At 47.5% G+C, this 21,546-nt stretch overlaps 1 protein-coding gene across 7 annotated transcripts in view; it reads left to right on the top strand.

The window, feature by feature from the left end:
* LOC139384528 (FH1/FH2 domain-containing protein 1-like) overlaps positions 1-21,546 on the top strand; it is a 143,553-nt gene that overhangs the window by 89,062 nt on the left and 32,945 nt on the right. For 3 of the 7 annotated variants that reach the window (XM_071129357.1, XM_071129360.1, XM_071129363.1), the window contains 5 exons: positions 1,545-1,574; positions 10,588-10,638; positions 13,966-14,117; positions 18,298-18,441; positions 19,095-19,312. In XM_071129357.1, coding sequence (XP_070985458.1) covers positions 1,545-1,574; positions 10,588-10,638; positions 13,966-14,117; positions 18,298-18,441; positions 19,095-19,312 — 595 coding nt within the window. The remainder of the gene's footprint in view (positions 1-1,544; positions 1,575-10,587; positions 10,639-13,965; positions 14,118-18,297; positions 18,442-19,094; positions 19,313-21,546) is intronic. The other 4 variants (XM_071129358.1, XM_071129361.1, XM_071129362.1 and 1 more) reach the window with 2 other exon arrangements.

Here is a 21,546-nt window from a genome sequence, read left to right on the forward strand (position 1 = left end):
GATGAAAGCGGGGGGGGGGGGGGTATATACCTGCTGAGGGTCACTGTTGTTATGATGAAAGCAGGGGGGGGGGTATATTCCTGCTGAGGGTCACTGTTGTTATGATGAAAGCAGGGGGGGGTTATATACCTGCTGAGGGTCACTGTTATTATGATGAAAGCAGGGGGGGGGGGTTGTTATATACCTGCTGGGGGGGGGAGGTTATATACCTGCTGAGGGTCACTGTTGTTATGATGAAAGCAGGGGGGGGGGGGGGGGTTTATATACCTGCTGAGGGTCACTGTTGTTATAATGAAAGCAGGGGGGAGGGGGGGGTTATATACCTGCTGAGGGTCACTGTTATTATGATGAAAGCGGGGGGGGGGGGGGGGGTTATATACCTTCCAGTGTTGTTTCACTAATAGGAATAGCCATCACACATTGTTATAGATAACCTTCACCAGTGTTTGGCAGAGTGGTGACTAGTATATTATTTGAGATGCCTGATGTCCACATTGAGCTTTTAAATGCGCTGCTGTTTTGGATGGACAACCAGCTCACTGACATGACATCATTTGTTGGTGATCATTTTAAGAGACATCGTCTTTTGTCTTCAACCTCCCTTTGTTTCTGCTAGATGTTATAAATAGTGAGTGTCTAATGGTTTGTGTCATTGACTCTACATCATCTTTACTGAATTACCAGTCCTAACTTCCCTCTCTATTCATGTCAGCTTTGTCTCTGACTCTCTCTCCCCCTTCTGTGTGTTTTACTCCCTCTTTCCTCTTCTGTCTCTCTCTCTTCCTCCTTCCCTCTCTCCTGTCCTCATCTTCCCTCTCTCCTGTCCTCATCTTCCCTCTCTCCTGTCCTCCTCCTTTCCCTCTCTCCTGTCCTCCTCCTTTCCCTCTCTCCTGTCCTCCTCCTTTCCCTCTCTCCTGTCCTCCTCCTTTCCTTCTCTCCTGTCCTCCTCCTCCCCTCTCTCCTGTCCTCATCTTCCCTCTCTCCTGTCCTCATCTTCCCTCTCTCCTGTCCTCATCTTCCCTCTCTCCTGTCCTCATCTTCCCTCTCTCCTGTCCTCATCTTCCCTCTCTCCTGTCCTCATCTTCCCTCTCTCCTGTCCTCCTCCTTTCCCTCTCTCCTGTCCTCCTCCTTTCCCTCTCTCCTGTCCTCCTCCTTTCCCTCTCTCCTGTCCTCCTCCTCCCCTCTCTCCTGTCCTCCTCCTCTCCTGTCCTCCTCCTCTCCTGTCCTCCTCCTCTCCTGTCCTCCTCCTCTCCTGTCCTCCTCCTCCCCTCTCTCCTGTCCTCCTCCTTCCCCTCTCTCCTGTCCTCCTCCTCCTTCCCCTCTCTCCTCTCCTGTCCTCCTCCTCCTTCCCCTCTCTCCTGTCCTCCTCCTCCTTCCCCTCTCTTCCTCTCTCCTCTCTCCTCTCTTCCTTCTCTCCTCCTCCTTCATAATGTCTGGTTGCCATCCTGATCTCTTTCCTTGCTGTTGTGGTTGCCCAAAATTCCTCTCGCCCTCCCTCCCTCCCGCCCTCCCTCCCTCCGTCCATTCTTCCTCTCCTTGTGCAGCTCTGAGCAGGCCAGCCACAGTGCCGTTTGGTGAGTAGCCCTCTGCACGGCCAAAGAATGTGACTTTCTGTGAGGTGCTGTTGTGATTTTAAATCATTATGATAGTTAGTCATTTAAAGGAATGAGACAGAGAGAGAGCGGGAACGAGATGGAGGAAGAGAGGAGGGAAGGATGGAGGGAGGAAGAGGGGGAGGGATTAAGCATGGATGAGGGAGGGAGGGAGGGAGGGAGGGAGGGAGGGAGGGAGGGAGGGAGGATGAAGCATGGATGGGGAGGGAGGGAGGATGAAGCATGGATGGATGGGGAGGGAGGGAGGGAGGGAGGGAGGGAGGGAGGGAGGATGAAGCATGGATGAGAAGGGAGGGAGGGAGGGAGGGAGGGAGCATGGATGAGGAGGGAGGGAGGGAGGGAGGCGCCACGCTGTTCAGACTTCCTGACAACAACCAACAGATGGACCCGTCAATTCAAATCCCCAATTAGAGACTTGTATTCAGGCCTTATGTAAGAGGGCTGGTACGTTAGCTTTATAGCTAAAGAGGTTTACCATATTCTGGTACGTTAGCTTTATAGCTAAAGAGGTTTACCATATTCTGTCACTGGTACGTTAGCTTTATAGCTAAAGAGGGTTACCATATTCTGGTACGTTAGCTTTATAGCTAAAGAGGGTTACCATATTCTGTCACTGGTACGTTAGCTTTCTAGCTAAAGAGGTTTACCATATTCTGGTACGTTAGCTTCATAGCTAAAGAGGGTTACCATATTCTGTCACTGGGTACAGTATCTAGCATCACATTGAGGCTTAATTATGGTATAACATACAATATAAATGATTGTAACACCCCATTCTGTTGATAGAACCATATAGGGCAAAAGGTTTAATACCCGGAGCAAGACTGATTCTGGCAACGGGTGAAACAACATTGGAAAAATGCTTGCTACGCTGCTCCAATTTTCAGCTATTTTCTTTCCCTGGCCTGTCTCTGTTTCTGTTCAGATGTTTAAACCCTCTCTTCTCTTTCCTGCCTCTGTTTCTGTTCAGATGTTTAAACCCTCTCTTTTATTTCCCTGGCCTGCCTCTGTTTCTGTTCAGATGTTTAAACCCTCTCTTCTCTGTCCTGCCTCTGTTTCTGTTCAGATGTTTAAACCCTCTCTTCTCTTTCCCTGGTCTGCCTCTGTTTCTGTTCAGATGTTTAAACCCTCTCTTCTCTTTCCCTGGTCTGCCTCTGTTTCTGTTCAGATGTTTAAACCCTCTCTTCTCTTTCCTGCCTCTGTTTCTGTTCAGATGTTTAAACCCTCTCTTCTCTTTCCTGCCTCTGTTTCTGTTCAGATGTTTAAACCCTCTCTTCTCTTTCCTGCCTCTGTTTCTGTTCAGATGTTTAAACCCTCTCTTCTCTTTCCCTGGCCTGCCTCGGTTTCTGTTCAGATGTTTAAACCCTCTCTTCTCTTTCCCTGGCCTGCCTCTGTTTCTGTTCAGATGTTTAAACCCTCTCTTCTCTTTCCTGTCTCTGTTTCTGTTCAGATGTTTAAACCCTCTCTTCTCTTTCCCTGGCCTGTCTCTGTTTCTGTTCAGATGTGTAAACCCTCTCTTCTCTTTCCCTGGCCTGCCTCTGTTCAGATGTTTAAACCCTCTCTTCTCTTTCCCTGGCCTGTCTCTGTTTCTGTTCAGATGTTTAAACCCTCTCTTCTCTTTCCCTGGCCTGCCTCTGTTTCTGTTCAGATGTTTAAACCCTCTCTTCTCTTTCCCTGGCCTGTCTCTGTTTCTGTTCAGACATTTAAACCCTCTCTTCTCTTTCCTGTTTCTGTTCAGATGTTTAAACCCTCTCTTCTCTTTCCCTGGCCTGCCTCTGTTCAGATGTTTAAACCCTCTCTTCTCTTTCCCTGGCCTGTCTCTGTTTCTGTTCAGATGTTTAAACCCTCTCTTCTCTTTCCCTGGCCTGCCTCTGTTTCTGTTCAGATGTTTAAACCCTCTCTTTTCTTTCCCTGGCCTGCCTCTGTTTCTGTTCAGATGTTTAAACCCTCTCTTCTCTTTCCTGCCTCTGTTTCTGTTCAGATGTTTAAACCCTCTCTTCTCTTTCCCTGGTCTGCCTCTGTTTCTGTTCAGATGTTTAAACCCTCTCTTCTCTTTCCCTGGTCTGCCTCTGTTTCTGTTCAGATGTTTAAACCATATCTTCTCTTTCCTGCCTCTGTTTCTGTTCAGATGTTTAAACCCTCTCTTCTCTTTCCTGCCTCTGTTTCTGTTCAGATGTTTAAACCCTCTCTTCTCTTTCCCTGGCCTGCCTCGGTTTCTGTTCAGATGTTTAAACCCTCTCTTCTCTTTCCCTGGCCTGTCTCTGTTTCTGTTCAGATGTTTAAACCCTCTCTTCTCTTTCCTGTCTCTGTTTCTGTTCAGATGTTTAAACCCTCTCTTCTCTTTCCCTGGCCTGTCTCTGTTTCTGTTCAGATGTTTAAACCCTCTCTTCTCTTTCCCTGGCCTGCCTCTGTTCAGATGTTTAAACCCTCTCTTCTCTTTCCCTGGCCTGTCTCTGTTTCTGTTCAGATGTTTAAACCCTCTCTTCTCTTTCCCTGGCCTGTCTCTGTTTCTGTTCAGATGTTTAAACCCTCTCTTCTCTTTCCCTGGCCTGTCTCTGTTTCTGTTCAGATGTTTAAACCCTCTCTTCTCTTTCCCTGGCCTGCCTCTGTTTCTGTTCAGATGTTTAAACCCTCTCTTCTCTTTCCCTGGCCTGTCTCTGTTTCTGTTCAGACGTTTAAACCCTCTCTTCTCTTTCCTGTTTCTGTTCAGATGTTTAAACCCTCTCTTCTCTTTCCCTGGCCTGCCTCTGTTTCTGTTCAGATGTTTAAACCCTCTCTTCTCTTTCCTGCCTCTGTTTCTGTTTAAACCCTCTCTTCTCTTTCCCTGGCCTGCCTCTGTTTCTGTTCAGAACCTCTCTTCTTTTTCCCTGGCCTGACTCTGTTTCTGTTCAGAACCTCTCTTCTCTTTCCCTGGCCTGCCTCTGTTTCTGTTCAGATGTTTAAACCCTCTCTTTTCTTTCCCTGGCCTGCCTCTGTTTCTGTTCAGATGTTTAAAACCCTCTCTTCTCTGTCCTGCCTCTGTTTCTGTTCAGATGTTTAAACCCTCTCTTCTCTTTCCCTGGTCTGCCTCTGTTTCTGTTCAGATGTTTAAACCCTCTCTTCTCTTTCCCTGGTCTGCCTCTGTTTCTGTTCAGATGTTTAAACCCTCTCTTCTCTTTCCTGCCTCTGTTTCTGTTCAGATGTTTAAACCCTCTCTTCTCTTTCCTGCCTCTGTTTCTGTTCAGATGTTTAAACCCTCTCTTCTCTTTCCTGCCTCTGTTTCTGTTCAGATGTTTAAACCCTCTCTTCTCTTTCCCTGGCCTGCCTCGGTTTCTGTTCAGATGTTTAAACCCTCTCTTCTCTTTCCCTGGCCTGCCTCTGTTTCTGTTCAGAACCTCTCTTCTTTTTCCCTGGCCTGACTCTGTTTCTGTTCAGAACCTCTCTTCTCTTTCCCTGGCCTGCCTCTGTTTCTGTTCAGATGTTTAAACCCTCTCTTTTCTTTCCCTGGCCTGCCTCTGTTTCTGTTCAGATGTTTAAACCCTCTCTTCTCTGTCCTGCCTCTGTTTCTGTTCAGATGTTTAAACCCTCTCTTCTCTTTCCCTGGTCTGCCTCTGTTTCTGTTCAGATGTTTAAACCCTCTCTTCTCTTTCCCTGGTCTGCCTCTGTTTCTGTTCAGATGTTTAAACCCTCTCTTCTCTTTCCTGCCTCTGTTTCTGTTCAGATGTTTAAACCCTCTCTTCTCTTTCCTGCCTCTGTTTCTGTTCAGATGTTTAAACCCTCTCTTCTCTTTCCTGCCTCTGTTTCTGTTCAGATGTTTAAACCCTCTCTTCTCTTTCCCTGGCCTGCCTCGGTTTCTGTTCAGATGTTTAAACCCTCTCTTCTCTTTCCCTGGCCTGCCTCTGTTTCTGTTCAGATGTTTAAACCCTCTCTTCTCTTTCCTGCCTCTGTTTCTGTTCAGATGTTTAAACCCTCTCTTCTCTTTCCTGTCTCTGTTTCTGTTCAGATGTTTAAACCCTCTCTTCTCTTTCCCTGGCCTGTCTCTGTTTCTGTTCAGATGTTTAAACCCTCTCTTCTCTTTCCTGTTTCTGTTCAGATGTTTAAACCCTCTCTTCTCTTTCCCTGGCCTGCCTCTGTTTCTGTTCAGATGTTTAAACCCTCTCTTCTCTTTCCCTGGCCTGTCTCTGTTTCTGTTCAGATGTTTAAACCCTCTCTTCTCTTTCCCTGGCCTGCCTCTGTTTCTGTTCAGATGTTTAAACCCTCTCTTCTCTTTCCCTGGCCTGCCTCTGTTTCTGTTCAGACGTTTAAACCCTCTCTTCTCTTTCCTGTTTCTGTTCAGATGTTTAAACCCTCTCTTCTCTTTCCCTGGCCTGCCTCTGTTTCTGTTCAGATGTTTAAACCCTCTCTTTTCTTTCCCTGGCCTGCCTCTGTTTCTGTTCAGATGTTTAAACCCTCTCTTCTCTTTCCTGCCTCTGTTTCTGTTCAGATGTTTAAACCCTCTCTTCTCTTTCCCTGGTCTGCCTCTGTTTCTGTTCAGATGTTTAAACCCTCTCTTCTCTTTCCCTGGTCTGCCTCTGTTTCTGTTCAGATGTTTAAACCATCTCTTCTCTTTCCTGCCTCTGTTTCTGTTCAGATGTTTAAACCCTCTCTTCTCTTTCCTGCCTCTGTTTCTGTTCAGATGTTTAAACCCTCTCTTCTCTTTCCTGCCTCTGTTTCTGTTCAGATGTTTAAACCCTCTCTTCTCTTTCCCTGGCCTGCCTCGGTTTCTGTTCAGATGTTTAAACCCTCTCTTCTCTTTCCCTGGCCTGCCTCTGTTTCTGTTCAGATGTTTAAACCCTCTCTTCTCTTTCCTGTCTCTGTTTCTGTTCAGATGTTTAAACCCTCTCTTCTCTTTCCCTGGCCTGTCTCTGTTTCTGTTCAGATGTTTAAACCCTCTCTTCTCTTTCCCTGGCCTGTCTCTGTTTCTGTTCAGATGTTTAAACCCTCTCTTCTCTTTCCCTGGCCTGCCTCTGTTTCTGTTCAGATGTTTAAACCCTCTCTTCTCTTTCCCTGGCCTGTCTCTGTTTCTGTTCAGACGTTTAAACCCTCTCTTCTCTTTCCTGTTTCTGTTCAGATGTTTAAACCCTCTCTTCTCTTTCCCTGGCCTGCCTCTGTTTCTGTTCAGATGTTTAAACCCTCTCTTCTCTTTCCTGTCTCTGTTTCTGTTTAAACCCTCTCTTCTCTTTCCCTGGCCTGCCTCTGTTTCTGTTCAGAACCTCTCTTCTTTTTCCCTGGCCTGACTCTGTTTCTGTTCAGAACCTCTCTTCTCTTTCCCTGGCCTGCCTCTGTTTCTGTTCAGATGTTTAAACCCTCTCTTTTCTTTCCCTGGCCTGCCTCTGTTTCTGTTCAGATGTTTAAACCCTCTCTTCTCTGTCCTGCCTCTGTTTCTGTTCAGATGTTTAAACCCTCTCTTCTCTTTCCCTGGTCTGCCTCTGTTTCTGTTCAGATGTTTAAACCCTCTCTTCTCTTTCCCTGGTCTGCCTCTGTTTCTGTTCAGATGTTTAAACCCTCTCTTCTCTTTCCTGCCTCTGTTTCTGTTCAGATGTTTAAACACTCTCTTCTCTTTACTGCCTCTGTTTCTGTTCAGATGTATAAACCCTCTCTTCTCTTTCCTGCCTCTGTTTCTGTTCAGATGTTTAAACCCTCTCTTCTCTTTCCCTGGCCTGCCTCGGTTTCTGTTCAGATGTTTAAACCCTCTCTTCTCTTTCCCTGGCCTGCCTCTGTTTCTGTTCAGATGTTTAAACCCTCTCTTCTCTTTCCTGTCTCTGTTTCTGTTCAGATGTTTAAACCCTCTCTTCTCTTTCCCTGGCCTGTCTCTGTTTCTGTTCAGATGTTTAAACCCTCTCTTCTCTTTCCTGTTTCTGTTCAGATGTTTAAACCCTCTCTTCTCTTTCCCTGGCCTGCCTCTGTTTCTGTTCAGATGTTTAAACCCTCTCTTCTCTTTCCCTGGCCTGTTTCTGTTCAGATGTTTAAACCCTCTCTTCTCTTTCCCTGGCCTGCCTCTGTTTCTGTTCAGATGTTTAAACCCTCTCTTCTCTTTCCCTGGCCTGCCTCTGTTTCTGTTCAGACGTTTAAACCCTCTCTTCTCTTTCCTGTTTCTGTTCAGATGTTTAAACCCTCTCTTCTCTTTCCCTGGCCTGCCTCTGTTTCTGTTCAGATGTTTAAACCCTCTCTTTTCTTTCCCTGGCCTGCCTCTGTTTCTGTTCAGATGTTTAAACCCTCTCTTCTCTTTCCTGCCTCTGTTTCTGTTCAGATGTTTAAACCCTCTCTTCTCTTTCCCTGGTCTGCCTCTGTTTCTGTTCAGATGTTTAAACCCTCTCTTCTCTTTCCCTGGTCTGCCTCTGTTTCTGTTCAGATGTTTAAACCATCTCTTCTCTTTCCTGCCTCTGTTTCTGTTCAGATGTTTAAACCCTCTCTTCTCTTTCCTGCCTCTGTTTCTGTTCAGATGTTTAAACCCTCTCTTCTCTTTCCTGCCTCTGTTTCTGTTCAGATGTTTAAACCCTCTCTTCTCTTTCCCTGGCCTGCCTCGGTTTCTGTTCAGATGTTTAAACCCTCTCTTCTCTTTCCCTGGCCTGCCTCTGTTTCTGTTCAGATGTTTAAACCCTCTCTTCTCTTTCCTGTCTCTGTTTCTGTTCAGATGTTTAAACCCTCTCTTCTCTTTCCCTGGCCTGTCTCTGTTTCTGTTCAGATGTTTAAACCCTCTCTTCTCTTTCCCTGGCCTGTCTCTGTTTCTGTTCAGATGTTTAAACCCTCTCTTCTCTTTCCCTGGCCTGTCTCTGTTTCTGTTCAGATGTTTAAACCCTCTCTTCTCTTTCCCTGGCCTGCCTCTGTTTCTGTTCAGATGTTTAAACCCTCTCTTCTCTTTCCCTGGCCTGTCTCTGTTTCTGTTCAGACGTTTAAACCCTCTCTTCTCTTTCCTGTTTCTGTTCAGATGTTTAAACCCTCTCTTCTCTTTCCCTGGCCTGCCTCTGTTTCTGTTCAGAACCTCTCTTCTTTTTCCCTGGCCTGACTCTGTTTCTGTTCAGAACCTCTCTTCTCTTTCCCTGGCCTGCCTCTGTTTCTGTTCAGAACCTCTCTTCTCTTTCCCTGGCCTGCCTCTGTTTCTGTTTAAACCCTCTCTTCTTTTTCCCTGGCCTGCCTCTGTTTCTGTTCAGACCCTCTCTTCTCTTTCCCTGGCCTGCCTCTGTTTCTGTTCAGAACCTCTCTTCTCTTTCCCTGGCCTGCCTCTGTTTCTGTTCAGATGTTTAAACCCTCTCTTCTCTTTCCTGCCTCTGTTTCTGTTCAGATGTTTAAACCCTCTCTTCTCTTTCCCTGGCCTGCCTCGGTTTCTGTTCAGATGTTTAAACCCTCTCTTCTCTTTCCCTGGCCTGTCTCTGTTTCTGTTCAGATGTTTAAACCCTCTCTTCTCTTTCCCTGGCCTGTCTCTGTTTCTGTTCAGATGTTTAAACCCTCTCTTCTCTTTCCCTGGCCTGCCTCTGTTCAGATGTTTAAACCCTCTCTTCTCTTTCCCTGGCCTGTCTCTGTTTCTGTTCAGATGTTTAAACCCTCTCTTCTCTTTCCCTGGCCTGTCTCTGTTTCTGTTCAGATGTTTAAACCCTCTCTTCTCTTTCCCTGGCCTGCCTCTGTTTCTGTTCAGATGTTTAAACCCTCTCTTCTCTTTCCCTGGCCTGTCTCTGTTTCTGTTCAGATGTTTAAACCCTCTCTTCTCTTTCCCTGGCCTGTCTCTGTTCAGATGTTTAAACCCTCTCTTCTCTTTCCCTGGCCTGCCTCTGTTTCTGTTCAGATGTTTAAACCCTCTCTTCTCTTTCCCTGGCCTGTCTCTGTTTCTGTTCAGACGTTTAAACCCTCTCTTCTCTTTCCTGTTTCTGTTCAGATGTTTAAACCCTCTCTTCTCTTTCCCTGGCCTGCCTCTGTTTCTGTTCAGATGTTTAAACCCTCTCTTCTCTTTCCTGCCTCTGTTTCTGTTTAAACCCTCTCTTCTCTTTCCCTGGCCTGCCTCTGTTTCTGTTCAGAACCTCTCTTCTTTTTCCCTGGCCTGACTCTGTTTCTGTTCAGAACCTCTCTTCTCTTTCCCTGGCCTGCCTCTGTTTCTGTTCAGAACCTCTCTTCTCTTTCCCTGGCCTGCCTCCGTTTCTGTTTAAACCCTCTCTTCTCTTTCCCTGGCCTGCCTCTGTTTCTGTTCAGAACCTCTCTTCTAATAATTTTGCACGCCCAATTTTTCAGTTTTTGATTTGTTAAAAAAGTTTGAAATATCCAATAAATGTTGTTCCACTTCATGATTGTGTCCCACTTGTTGTTGATTCTTCACAAAAAAATACAGTTTTATATCTTTGTGGTTGAAGCCTGAAATGTGGCAAAAGGTCGCAAAGTTCAAGGGGGCCGAATACTTTCGCAAGGCACTGTATATGAGGAGCTTGGAGACCAGGGTTACCATGCTCACTGTCTCTGTCTATATGAGGAGCTTGGAGACCAGGGTTACCATGCTCACTGTCTCTGTCTATATGAGGAGCTTGGAGACCAGGGTTACCATGCTCATTGTCTCTGTCTATATGAGGAGCTTGGAGACCAGGGTTACCATGCTCATAATCTCATCCATCAGCCAGCACTCTGTCTATATGAGGAGCTTGGAGACCAGGGTTACCATGCTCATAATCTCATCCATCAGCCAGCACTCTGTCTATATGAGGAGCTTGGAGACCAGGGTTACCATGCTCATAATCTCATCCATCAGCCAGCACTCTGTCTATATGAGGAGCTTGGAGACCAGGGTTACCATGCTCATAATCTCATCCATCAGCCAGCACTCTGTCTATATGAGGAGCTTGGAGACCAGGGTTACCATGCTCATAATCTCATCCATCAGCCAGCTCTCTGTCTATATGAGGAGCTTGTGTGTCGTACTGTGTCGGTTGTTGGTTGATATGTACTGTAGAGGTTTAAACTAATGTTATCTCCCCAGCCCAGAGGACTGTAACGTTAATATGGACAAGCCCGTCCTCAGGAAGTTTCAGTAAGTACGGTTATGGAGCGTCATGTTGCATGATGGGAGGTGGCCGACCTGCTTTGGAGCCTGCTGCTGCTTTCTGGGAGCTTAAGGTCATGGGTGTGTTCCAAATGGCACCCTATTCCCTCATATAGTGGTACTACTACAGACCAGAGCCCTATTCCCTATATAGTGGTACTACTATAGACCAGAGCCCTATTCCCTATATAGTGGTACTACTACAGACCAGAGCCCTATTCCCTATATAGTGGTACTACTATAGACCAGAGCCCTATTCCCTATATAGTGGTACTACTATAGACCAGAGCCCTATTCCCTATATAGTGGTACTACTATAGACCAGAGCCCTATTCCCTATATAGTGGTACTACTATAGACCAGAGCCCTATTCCCTATATAGTAGTACTACTAATAGACCAGAGCCCTATTCCCTATATAGTGGCACTACTTTAGACCAGAGCCCTATTCCCTATATAGTGGTACTACTCTAGACCAGAGCCCTATTCCCTATATAGTGGTACTACTCTAGACCAGAGCCCTATTCCGTATATAGTGGTACTACTATAGACCAGAGCCCTATTCCCTATATAGTGGTACTACTATAGACCAGAGCCCTATTCCCTATATAGTGGTACTACTATAGACCAGAGCCCTATTCCCTATATAGTGGTACTACTCTAGACCAGAGCCCTGTTCCCTATATAGTGGTACTACTCTAGACCAGAGCCCTGTTCCCTATATAGTGGTACTACTATAGACCAGAGCCCTATTCCCTAATATAGTGGTACTACTATAGACCAGAGCCCTATTCCCTAATATAGTGGTACTACTATAGACCAGGGCCCTATTCCCTATATAGTGGTACTACTATAGACCAGGGCCCTATTCCCTAATATAGTGGTACTACTTTAGACCAGAGCCCTATTCCCTATATAGTGGTACTACTTTAGACCAGAGCCCTATTCCCTATATAGTGGTACTACAATAGACCAGAGCCCTATTCCCTAATATAGTGGTACTACTTTAGACCAGAGCCCTATTCCCTAATATAGTGGTACTACTTTAGACCAGAGCCAATAGGGTTTTAATGGTCAACAGGACTATGTATTGAATAGGGTGCCAAATGGGACATAGCCTGGGTGTTATGGTGTGTTGGCGTCCATTTTGAAATGGTGTGTTGATATTAACGGTGTTGTGTGGGGTCTGCGGTTTATGATTTAAAGTCCGGTTCAACCAATCAATTTAACAGGGTTTTAATCATGAACATTGATTGACAGGTTCAAGACACAGACGGAGCAGAATGAAGCTAAAGGGAAACGTCATGCTCAACATCTAGAGTAGCTAATGCTAATCCCAGAACACCATTTCCCACCACCATGCTAGAGTAGCTAATGCTAATCCCAGAACACCATTTCCCACCACCATGCTAGAGTAGCTAATGCTAATCCCAGAACACCATTTCCCACCACCATGCTAGAGTAGCTAATGCTAATCCCAGAACACCATTCCCATCACCATGCTAGAGTAGCTAATGCTAATCCCAGAACACCATTTCCCACCACCATGCTAGAGTAGCTAATGCTAATCCCAGAACACCATTTCCCACCACCATGCTAGAGTAGCTAATGCTAATCCCAGAACACCATTTCCCATCACCATGCTAGAGTAGCTAATGCTAATCCCAGAACACCATTTCCCACCACCATGCTAGAGTAGCTAATGCTAATCTCAGAACACCATTTCCCACCACCATGCTAGAGTAGCTAATGCTAATCCCAGAACACCATTTCCCACCACCATGCTAGAGTAGCTAATGCTAATCCCAGAACACCATTTCCCACCACCATGCCAGAGTAGCTAATGCTAATCCCAGAACACCATTTCCCACCACCATGCTAGAGTAGCTAATGCTAATCCCAGAACACCATTTCCCACCACCATGCTAGAGTAGCTAATGCTAATCCCAGAACACCATTTCCCACCACCATGCTAGAGTAGCTAATGCTAATCCCAGAACACCATTTCCCACCACCATGCTAGAGTAGCTAATGCTAATCCCGGATGTTCCCTATTGCGTTCAGCCAATCAGATTGCAGCAGTCTGTTTTTTTTCACCCCCAGGTCTGATTTGTTTTAGAACTCTCTAGCGTGGACCGGGACTAGCATTAGCTACTCTAGCATGGTGTTCCTGGACTAGCATTAGCTACTCTAGCATGGTGTTCCTGGACTAGCATTAGCTACTCTAGCATGGTGTTCCTGGATTAGCATTAGCTACTCTAGCATGGTGTTCCTGGATTAGCATTAGCTACTCTAGCATGGTGTTCCTGGATTAGCATTAGCTACTCTAGCATGGTGTTCCTGGACTAGCATTAGCTACTCTAGCATGGTGTTCCTGGATTAGCATTAGCTACACTAGCATGGTGTTCCTGGATTAGCAGTAGCTACTCTAGGATGGTGTTCCTGGATTAGCATTAGCTACTCTAGCATGGTGTTCCTGGATTAGCATTAGCTACTCTAGCATGGTGTTCCTGGATTAGCATTAGCTACTCTAGCATGGTGTTCCTGGATTAGCATTAGCTACTCTAGCATGGTCTTCCTGGATTAGCATTAGCTACTCTAGCATGGTCTTCCTGGATTAGCATTAGCTACTCTAGCATGGTGTTCCTGGATTAGCATTAGCTACTCTAGCATGGTGTTCCTGGATTAGCATTAGCAGCCTCAATGAGTTTTTTATGTACGAACCGGTCCACAGGGGATATGAGGCTATATTGCATTACAGTCCCTTTGGACGGTAAAATGAAATGACTCAATACTTAACTCGGGAGATTAAAGCAGTAAATCTGAGTGATGTATCGCAGTGATCCAGGGGGCCTGTTTTATCTGGAGTAGCTGCCCGCCCCTGCTGAGCCCTCGCCTGGGGAGGGAGGGAGAGTGAGTCCCTGGTGTGGTGGGTGTGGTGGTTGGCTTGGCTTCCGTCGCTGGCTAGGACCTTGCCATCTGAGAGCGCTGGGCAGCGTATCTGTGGCAGGGGCCGAGGAATGTAATGGCTATCACAGCCATGCTGCAGGGTATGGTATCTGTTCTGGGGAATGAACATCAAATTATTTTGGTTATAAATGATATTTGTGTATTTCCAGACTATAATCAGTTTGTCTGATTCAGGTCCTGTGGGTTTTCTCTCTCTCTTCTAATCTGTCTGATCTAATCTATCGTTTTGTTGCTGTGATCCTGGGTGATTTTGGTTTTTGCCATGCTTGCCCCGTAATGGTGTGGTCGACGCCCCTCCATGGCGGCTCAGTCACCTCCAGTTACCTCCGTGTCTGTGTTCCTGTAGAGGCACCTTCCTCCGCAACCTGGTCGCCACCCAGTGGGAGAAGACGAGTAGGAGCCAACACGAGAAGCTCCAGGATGACCCCATAGTCACGTCCCCCAGGGAAGAGGAGGAGACCTCACCTGCAGACAGCAGCCCCAGTACACCCACCGAAGGTACAGTACCCTAACCCTGCCATACCCTCGTCCTCTAGCCCAAATACCCCAGCTGAAACCAGCCCCTACCCTAGCCCCAGGTACAGTACCCCCTAACAGCCGGACTCTGGAAACATCTCTCCTCTCAGGCCCTCGTTGAGCTGTCCTAATTATTAGTGACATGCACATGGTGCTCGGTGTGGTCGCCAAGCGCTTTGTGCGTCATCACAACACCCTCAGAATGAGGAAGTGTTGTCGGGAGCGAGAGGAGGCTGATCCTCGCTCCTTATCCAGTCCAATTGGAGAGTACCAGGCCCTGCAGTGGCAGACAGGGGCAGGACGTTACCTAACATAGCCTCAACTCACGCTGGGAAGGTTCGAGAGTTTCTCATTAGAGACCTGGAATAGAGGAGGAGTAGTTACTGAGGAGGAATAGACCTGGAATAGTTACTGAGGAGGAATAGACCTGGAATAGTTACTGAGGAGGAGTAGACCTGGAATAGTTACTGAGGAGGAGTAGACCTGGAATAGTAACAGTTACTGAGGAGGAATAGACCTGGAATAGAGGAGGAATAGACCTGGAATAGTTACTGAGGAGGAGTAGACCTGGAATAGTTACTGAGGAGGAGTAGACCTGGAATAGTTACTGAGGAGGAGTAGACCTGGAATAGTAACAGTTACTGAGGAGGAATAGACCTGGAATAGTCATAGTTACTGAGGGGGAATATACCTGGAATAGTTACTGAGGAATAATAGACCTGGAATAGTTAATAGTTACTGAGGAGGAATAGACCTGGAATAGTTACTGAGGAGGAATAGACCTGGAATAGTAACAGTTATTGAGGAGGAATAGACCTGGAACAGTTACTGAGGAGGAATAGACGTGGAATAGTTACTGAGGAGGAATAGACATGGAATAGTTACTGAGGAGGAATAGACGTGGAATAGTTACTGAGGAGGAATAGACATGGAATAGTTACTGAGGAGGAATAGACGTGGAATAGTTACTGAGGAGGAATAGACGTGGAATAGTTACTGAGGAGGAATAGACGTGGAATAGTTACTGAGGAGGAATAGACGTGGAATAGTTACTGAGGAGGAATAGACGTGGAATAGTTACTGAGGAGGAATAGACGTGGAATAGTTACTGAGGAGGAATAGACCTGGACTAGTTAATAGTTACTGAGGAGGAATAGACCTGGAATAGTTACTGAGGAGGAATAGACCTGGAATAGTGACTGAGGAGGGGCAGAAGTTTGTTGTGATTCCACGTGACCTGACCAGGAAACCCCCAGAAGAAAAGCTCTTCGCTCTGTCCGGACGGGGTTCGTTTTACTGGGACGGGGTTCGTTTTACTGGGACGGGGTTCGTTTTACTGGGACGGGGTTCGTTTTACTGGGACGGGGTTCGTTTTACTGGGACGGGGTTCGTTTTACTGGGACGGGGTTCGTTTTACTGGGACGGGGTTCGTTTTACTGGGACGGGGTTCGTTTTACTGGGACGGGGTTCGTTTTACTGGGACGGGGTTCGTTTTACTGGGACGGGGTTCGTTTTACTGGGACAGGTCGGGTAATGAAATGATGTGCATGAGCACAAAACACCACATATATTATTTTAGTCCTTTGCAAATCTGCCGTCAGTGGTTTCTACATGGCGGGAGAGTCACTATTCCAGCCAGAATAACCTTCTGTTTTCCTGACCAACTCCAAGGCCCTCTGATAATACTAGTTTTCCTGACCAACTCCAAGGCCCTCTGATAATACTAGTTTTCCAGACCAACTCCAAGGCCCTCTGATAATACTAGTTTTCCTGACCAACTCCAAGGCCCTCTGATAATACTAGTTTTCCAGACCAACTCCAAGGCCCTCTGATAATACTAGTTTTCCTGACCAACTCCAAGGCCCTCTGATAATACTAGTTCTGTGCCATTGACATTTTTGAGAGACTTTACAGGGTTTGATAAGTGCTGCTTTGCAGTTTGAGAAAGAAAACCAATAACTCATTTGATGAATTGCTTAAAACAAAGTGCATTATATTTCATAAGAACGGCTCACATTTATCAACTTTAACAGCGAACGTTTTTGTGCCAAATAACTGAATTTGAACATCACCAAATCCTTAAATGTCATTAGATGTGAGATGAAGTAGGTTATTGTGTCTATTTAATGAAACACTCTGATGTCGGCACTAGATCTCAAAGCAGGGCATCACTGATTCCCTACTGAGCTTAAACTTTTTGGAAACTTCGTTTTCTCATCCATATAAACACATCTCAAGTGTCAGTGTGTTGTTCAGGAGCTCACGTCAGGGGGATGGGGGGGGGCGGGGCGTCTACTGTGAATCACTAACATAAGTATTAGGATAACACTTCCTCCAGTGATATATTATGGGGACACCTGTACATTATCACACTTCCTCCAGTGATATATTATGGGGACACCTCTACATTATCACACTTCAGTGATATATTATGGGGACCCCTGTACATTATCACACTTCTTCCAGTGATATATTATGGGGGACACCTGTACATTATCACACTTCCTCCAGTGATATATTATGGGGACACCTCTACATTATCACACTTCAGTGATATATTATGGGGACCCCTGTACATTATCACACTTCTTCCAGTGGTATATTATGGGGGACACCTGTACATTATCACACCTCCTCCAGTGATATATTATGGGGACACCTCTACATTATCACACTTCAGTGATATATTATGGGGACCCCTCTACATTATCACACTTCCTCCAGTGGTATATTATGGGGACACCTCTACATTATCACACTTCAATGATATATTATGGGGACACCTCTACATTATCACAATCATTATCATTACCTCTCTCTCTCTCTCGCCTCTCTCTCTCTCTCTCTCTCTCTCTCTCGCCTCTCTCTCTCTCGCGCCTCTCTCTCTCTCTCTCTCGCCTCTCTCTCTCTCTCGCCTCTCTCTCGCCTCTCTCTCGCCACTCTCTCTCTCTCTCGCCTCTCTCTCGCCTCTCTCTCTCTCTCGCCACTCTCTCTCTCTCTCGCCACTCTCTCTCTCTCTCGCCTCTCTCTCTCTCCACTCTCTCTCTCTCTCGCCACTCTCTCTCTCTCTCGCCACTCTCTCTCTCTCTCGCCTCTCTCTCTCTCTCGCCTCTCTCTCTCTCTCGCCACTCTCTCTCTCTCTCGCCACTCTCTCTCTCTCTCGCCACTCTCTCTCTCTCTCGCCACTCTCTCTCTCTCTCGCCACTCTCTCTCTCTCGCCACTCTCTCTCTCTCTCGCCACTCTCTCTCTCTCTCGCCACTCTCTCTCTCTCTCGCCACTCTCTCTCTCTCGCCACTCTCTCTCTCGCCACTCTCTCTCTCTCTCGCCACTCTCTCTCTCTCTCTCGCCACTCTCTCTCTCTCTCTCGCCACTCTCTCTCTCTCTCTCGCCACTCTCTCTCTCTCGCCACTCTCTCTCTCTCGCCACTCTCTCTCTCTCGCCACTCTCTCTCTCTCTCTCTCTCTCTCTCGCCTCTCTCTCTCTCTCTCTCTCTCTCTCTCTCTCTCTCTCTCTGTGTCTCTCTGTCTCTGTCTCTCTCTCTCTGTCTCTGTCTCTCTCTCTCTGTCTCTGTCTCTCTCTCTCTGTCTCTGTCTCTGTCTCTGTCTCTCTCTCTGTCTCTCTCTCTGTCTCTCTCTCTGTCTCTCTCTCTGTCTCTCTCTCTGTCTCTCTCTCTGTCTCTCTCTCTGTCTCTCTCTCTGTCTCTCTCTCTGTCTCTCTGTCTCTCTCTCTCTCTCTCTCTCTCTCGTCTCTCTCTCGCCACTGTCTCTCGCCTCTCTCTCTCTCTGTCTCTCTCTCTCTCTCTCTCTCTCTCTCTCTCTCTCGCCACGCTCTCTCTCTCTCGCCACGCTCTCTCTCTCTCTCGCCTCTCTCTCTCTTTCGCCTCTCTCTCTCTCGTGTGTCTCCTCTCTCTCTCTTTTTGCACACACGCACTCAGACAAGTGAAAAGACTTTGGCAGAGGGCCTTTCACATTGAAGTTGAATGTGAGTCTGGGGGGTCATTTCTCTGAAGTACGTTATGCTCTGCCAGTAACATTTCAAATGGAAATTCACTCATACATTATTTAAAATGTAGTTGATTCAGTTGTGAATGTTTTTAGTTATTGTTTTGTGTGTGTGTATGTGTGTGTGTGTGTGTGTGTGTGTGTGTGTGTGTGTCAACAGCCCCGTTCCAGGCCAGCGGTGCAGAAACGGGGCCCCAGCCAGAGCTCCACACAGGGGGGCAGGTCTCAGGAGAGACTGGCCCCATCCAGAGAACCCTGGAGCAGCCTGACCCAGCAGACACCCAGGCGACCCATAATGATCCAGGCAAGAGATTAACATCCAACCCTCCTCCGAAATCTTCTGCCCCTTCCCCCTCTGCCCCTTCCCCCTCTGCCCCTTCCCCCTCTGCCCCTTCCCCCTCTGCCCCCTTCCCCCTCTGACCCTTCCCCCTCTGACCCTTCCCCCTCTGCCCCTTCCCCCTCTGACCCTTCCCCCTCTGACCCTTCCCCCTCTGCCCCTTCTCCTCTGCCCCTTCTCCTCTGCCCCTTCTCCTCTGCCCCTTCTCCTCTGCCCCTTCTCCTCTGCCCCTTCTCCTCTGCCCCTTCTCCTCTGCCCCTTCCCCCTCTGCCCCTTCCCCCTCTGCCCCTTCCCCCTCTGCCCCTTCCCCCTCTGCCCCTTCCCCCTCTGCCCCTTCCCCCTCTGCCCCTTCCCCCTCTGCCCCTTCCCCCTCTGCCCCTTCCCCCTCTGCCCCTTCCCCCTCTGCCCCTTCCCCCTCTGCCCCTTCCCTCTCTGACCCTTCCCTCTCTGACCCTTCCAGGCAGTTAACCCACTGTTCCTAGGCCGTCATTGAAAATAAGAATTTGTTCTTAACTGACTTGCCTAGTTAAATAAAGGTTAAAAATATATATATATATATATTTATAGATATATCTCTAATGCTGTGTGTGTGAATATGATGATCCCCTCCTGCCCTGTAGGTGTCAGTGTCCAACAGAAAAACCTCTGCAACAAGAAGAAGTTCATGCTGAACATGCTCTACGCCAATAACTCCTCTGGGTCTTCAGGGGAGCTTCCGTCAGGCACCAACCCTGACCCCAACCTCGACCCCGAGGAGAGCCTCTCCGGAGAGCCAGAGGACCACAGAGGGCTGGGCAGGGCTGGTAGCAGTGTGAAGGAACGTCTATCTAGCCTCAAGGTAGGAATTCATTACTGTCTTTTTTTATATCAATGTTCTGACTTTATTGAACAGAGAGAGGATGACGATGGGGATCTGTTCTGACTTTATTGAATAGAGAGAGGATGACAATGGGGATCTGTTCTGACTTTATTGAACAGAGAGAGGATGACAGTGGGGATCTGTTCTGACTTTATTGAACAGAATAAGGAAGACGGTGAGGATCTGTTCTGACTTTATTGAACAGATAGAGGATGACAGTGAGGATCTGTTCTGACTTTATTGAACAGATAGAGGATGACGGTGGGGATCTGTTCTGACTTTATTGAACAGAGAGAGGAAGACAGTGGGGATCTGTTCTGACTTTATTGAACAGAGACAGGAAGACAGTGGGGATCTGTTCTGACTATTGAACAGAATAAGGAAGACGGTGGGGATCTGTTCTGACTTTATTGAACAGATAGAGGAAGACGGTGGGGATCTGTTCTGACTTTATTGAACAGATAGAGGAAGACAGTGGGGATCTGTTTTGACTTTATTGAACAGAATAAGGAAGACGGTGGGGATCTGTTCTGACTTTATTGAACAGATAGAGGAAGACGGTGGGGACCTGTTCTGACTTTATTGAACCGATAGAGGGAGGAAGACAGTGGGGATCTGTTCTGACTTTATTGAACAGATAGAGGAAGACAGTGGGGATCTGTTCTGACTTTATTGAACAGATAGAGGAAGACAGTGGGGATCTGTTCTGACTTTATTGAACAGATAGAGGAAGACAGTGAGGATCTGTTCTGACTTTATTTAACCGATAGAGGGAGGAAGACAGTGGGGATCTGTTCTGACTTTATTGAACAGATAGAGGGAGACAGTGAGGAAGATACAGAGAGGTTGTGTCAAGGTTGTCTGGCTACCCAAACTCCTTGCTCAGACAAATGCTAGGCCACGCCCACGGACGTCAGACACTTATCCGCAATGAGTCTGGATCCGAGTACCTCCCCGACCAATTTCTGGAACGTGAACAAATTCTAACTGTTCTGATTGGTCCTAGAAACCAATGGGTTGTTGCCAGAGCCAGAACACATGTGAGTAAAGCAGCGTTTTGAAAATGGTCATTCTTTTTGACACTCTGATTGGTTAGAGATGATCCAATCACTGAGGACTTTGTTTTGTACAACACCCCTTTTTATTGTTTCTTTTATTACATTTTTTTTTATTTCTCCCCAAAATCCCTGGTTTCCGATTGGTAGTTACAGTCTTGTCTCATCGCTGCAACTCTCATACGGTCACAACCCAACCAGGCCGCACTGCTTCTTGACACAAGGCCCACTTAACCCGGAAGCCACCCGCACCAATGTGTCAGAGGAAACAACCGTACACCTGGCGACCTGGTCAGCGTGCACTACGCCCAGCCCGCCACAGGAGTCGCTAGAGCCGGCCAAATCCTGAAACTGGCTGGGACTGGTACACCACCCTAGGTAGAGGAGACATGAGGCCTGACACTGTGGCTGGGACTGGTACACCACCCTAGGTAGAGTAATGAGGCCTGACACTGTGGCTGGGACTGGTACACCACCCTAGGTAGAGGAGACATGACACTGTGGCTGGGACTGGTACACCACCCTAGGTAGAGTAATGAGGCCTGACACTGTGGCTGGGACTGGTACACCACCCTAGGTAGAGGAGACATGACACTGTGGCTGGGACTGGTACACCACCCTAGGTAGAGTAATGAGGCCTGACACTGTGGCTGGGACTGGTACACCACCCTAGGTAGAGTAATGAGGCCTGACACTGTGGCTGGGACTGGTACACCACCCTAGGTAGAGTAATGAGGCCTGGCACTGGCTGGGACTGGTACACCACCCTGGGACTGGCACACCACCCTAGGTAGAGGAGACATGACACTGTGGCTGGGACTGGTACACCACCCTAGGTAGAGTAATGAGGCCTGACACTGTGGCTGGGACTGGTACACCACCCTGGGACTGGTACACCACCCTAGGTAGAGGAGACATGAGGCCTGACACTGTGGCTGGGACTGGTACACCACCCTAGGTAGAGTAATGAGGCCTGACACTGTGGCTGAGACTGGTACACCACCCTAGGTAGAGTAATGAGGCCTGACACTGTGGCTGGGACTGGTACACCACCCTAGGTAGAGTAATGAGGCCTGACACTGTGGCTGGGACTGGTACACCACCCTAGGTAGAGTAATGAGGCCTGACACTGTGGCTGGGACTGGTACACCACCCTAG

Source organism: Oncorhynchus clarkii, chromosome 26 (assembly GCF_045791955.1).
Source record: "Oncorhynchus clarkii lewisi isolate Uvic-CL-2024 chromosome 26, UVic_Ocla_1.0, whole genome shotgun sequence".
NCBI classification, from domain to species: Eukaryota; Metazoa; Chordata; class Actinopteri; order Salmoniformes; family Salmonidae; genus Oncorhynchus; species Oncorhynchus clarkii.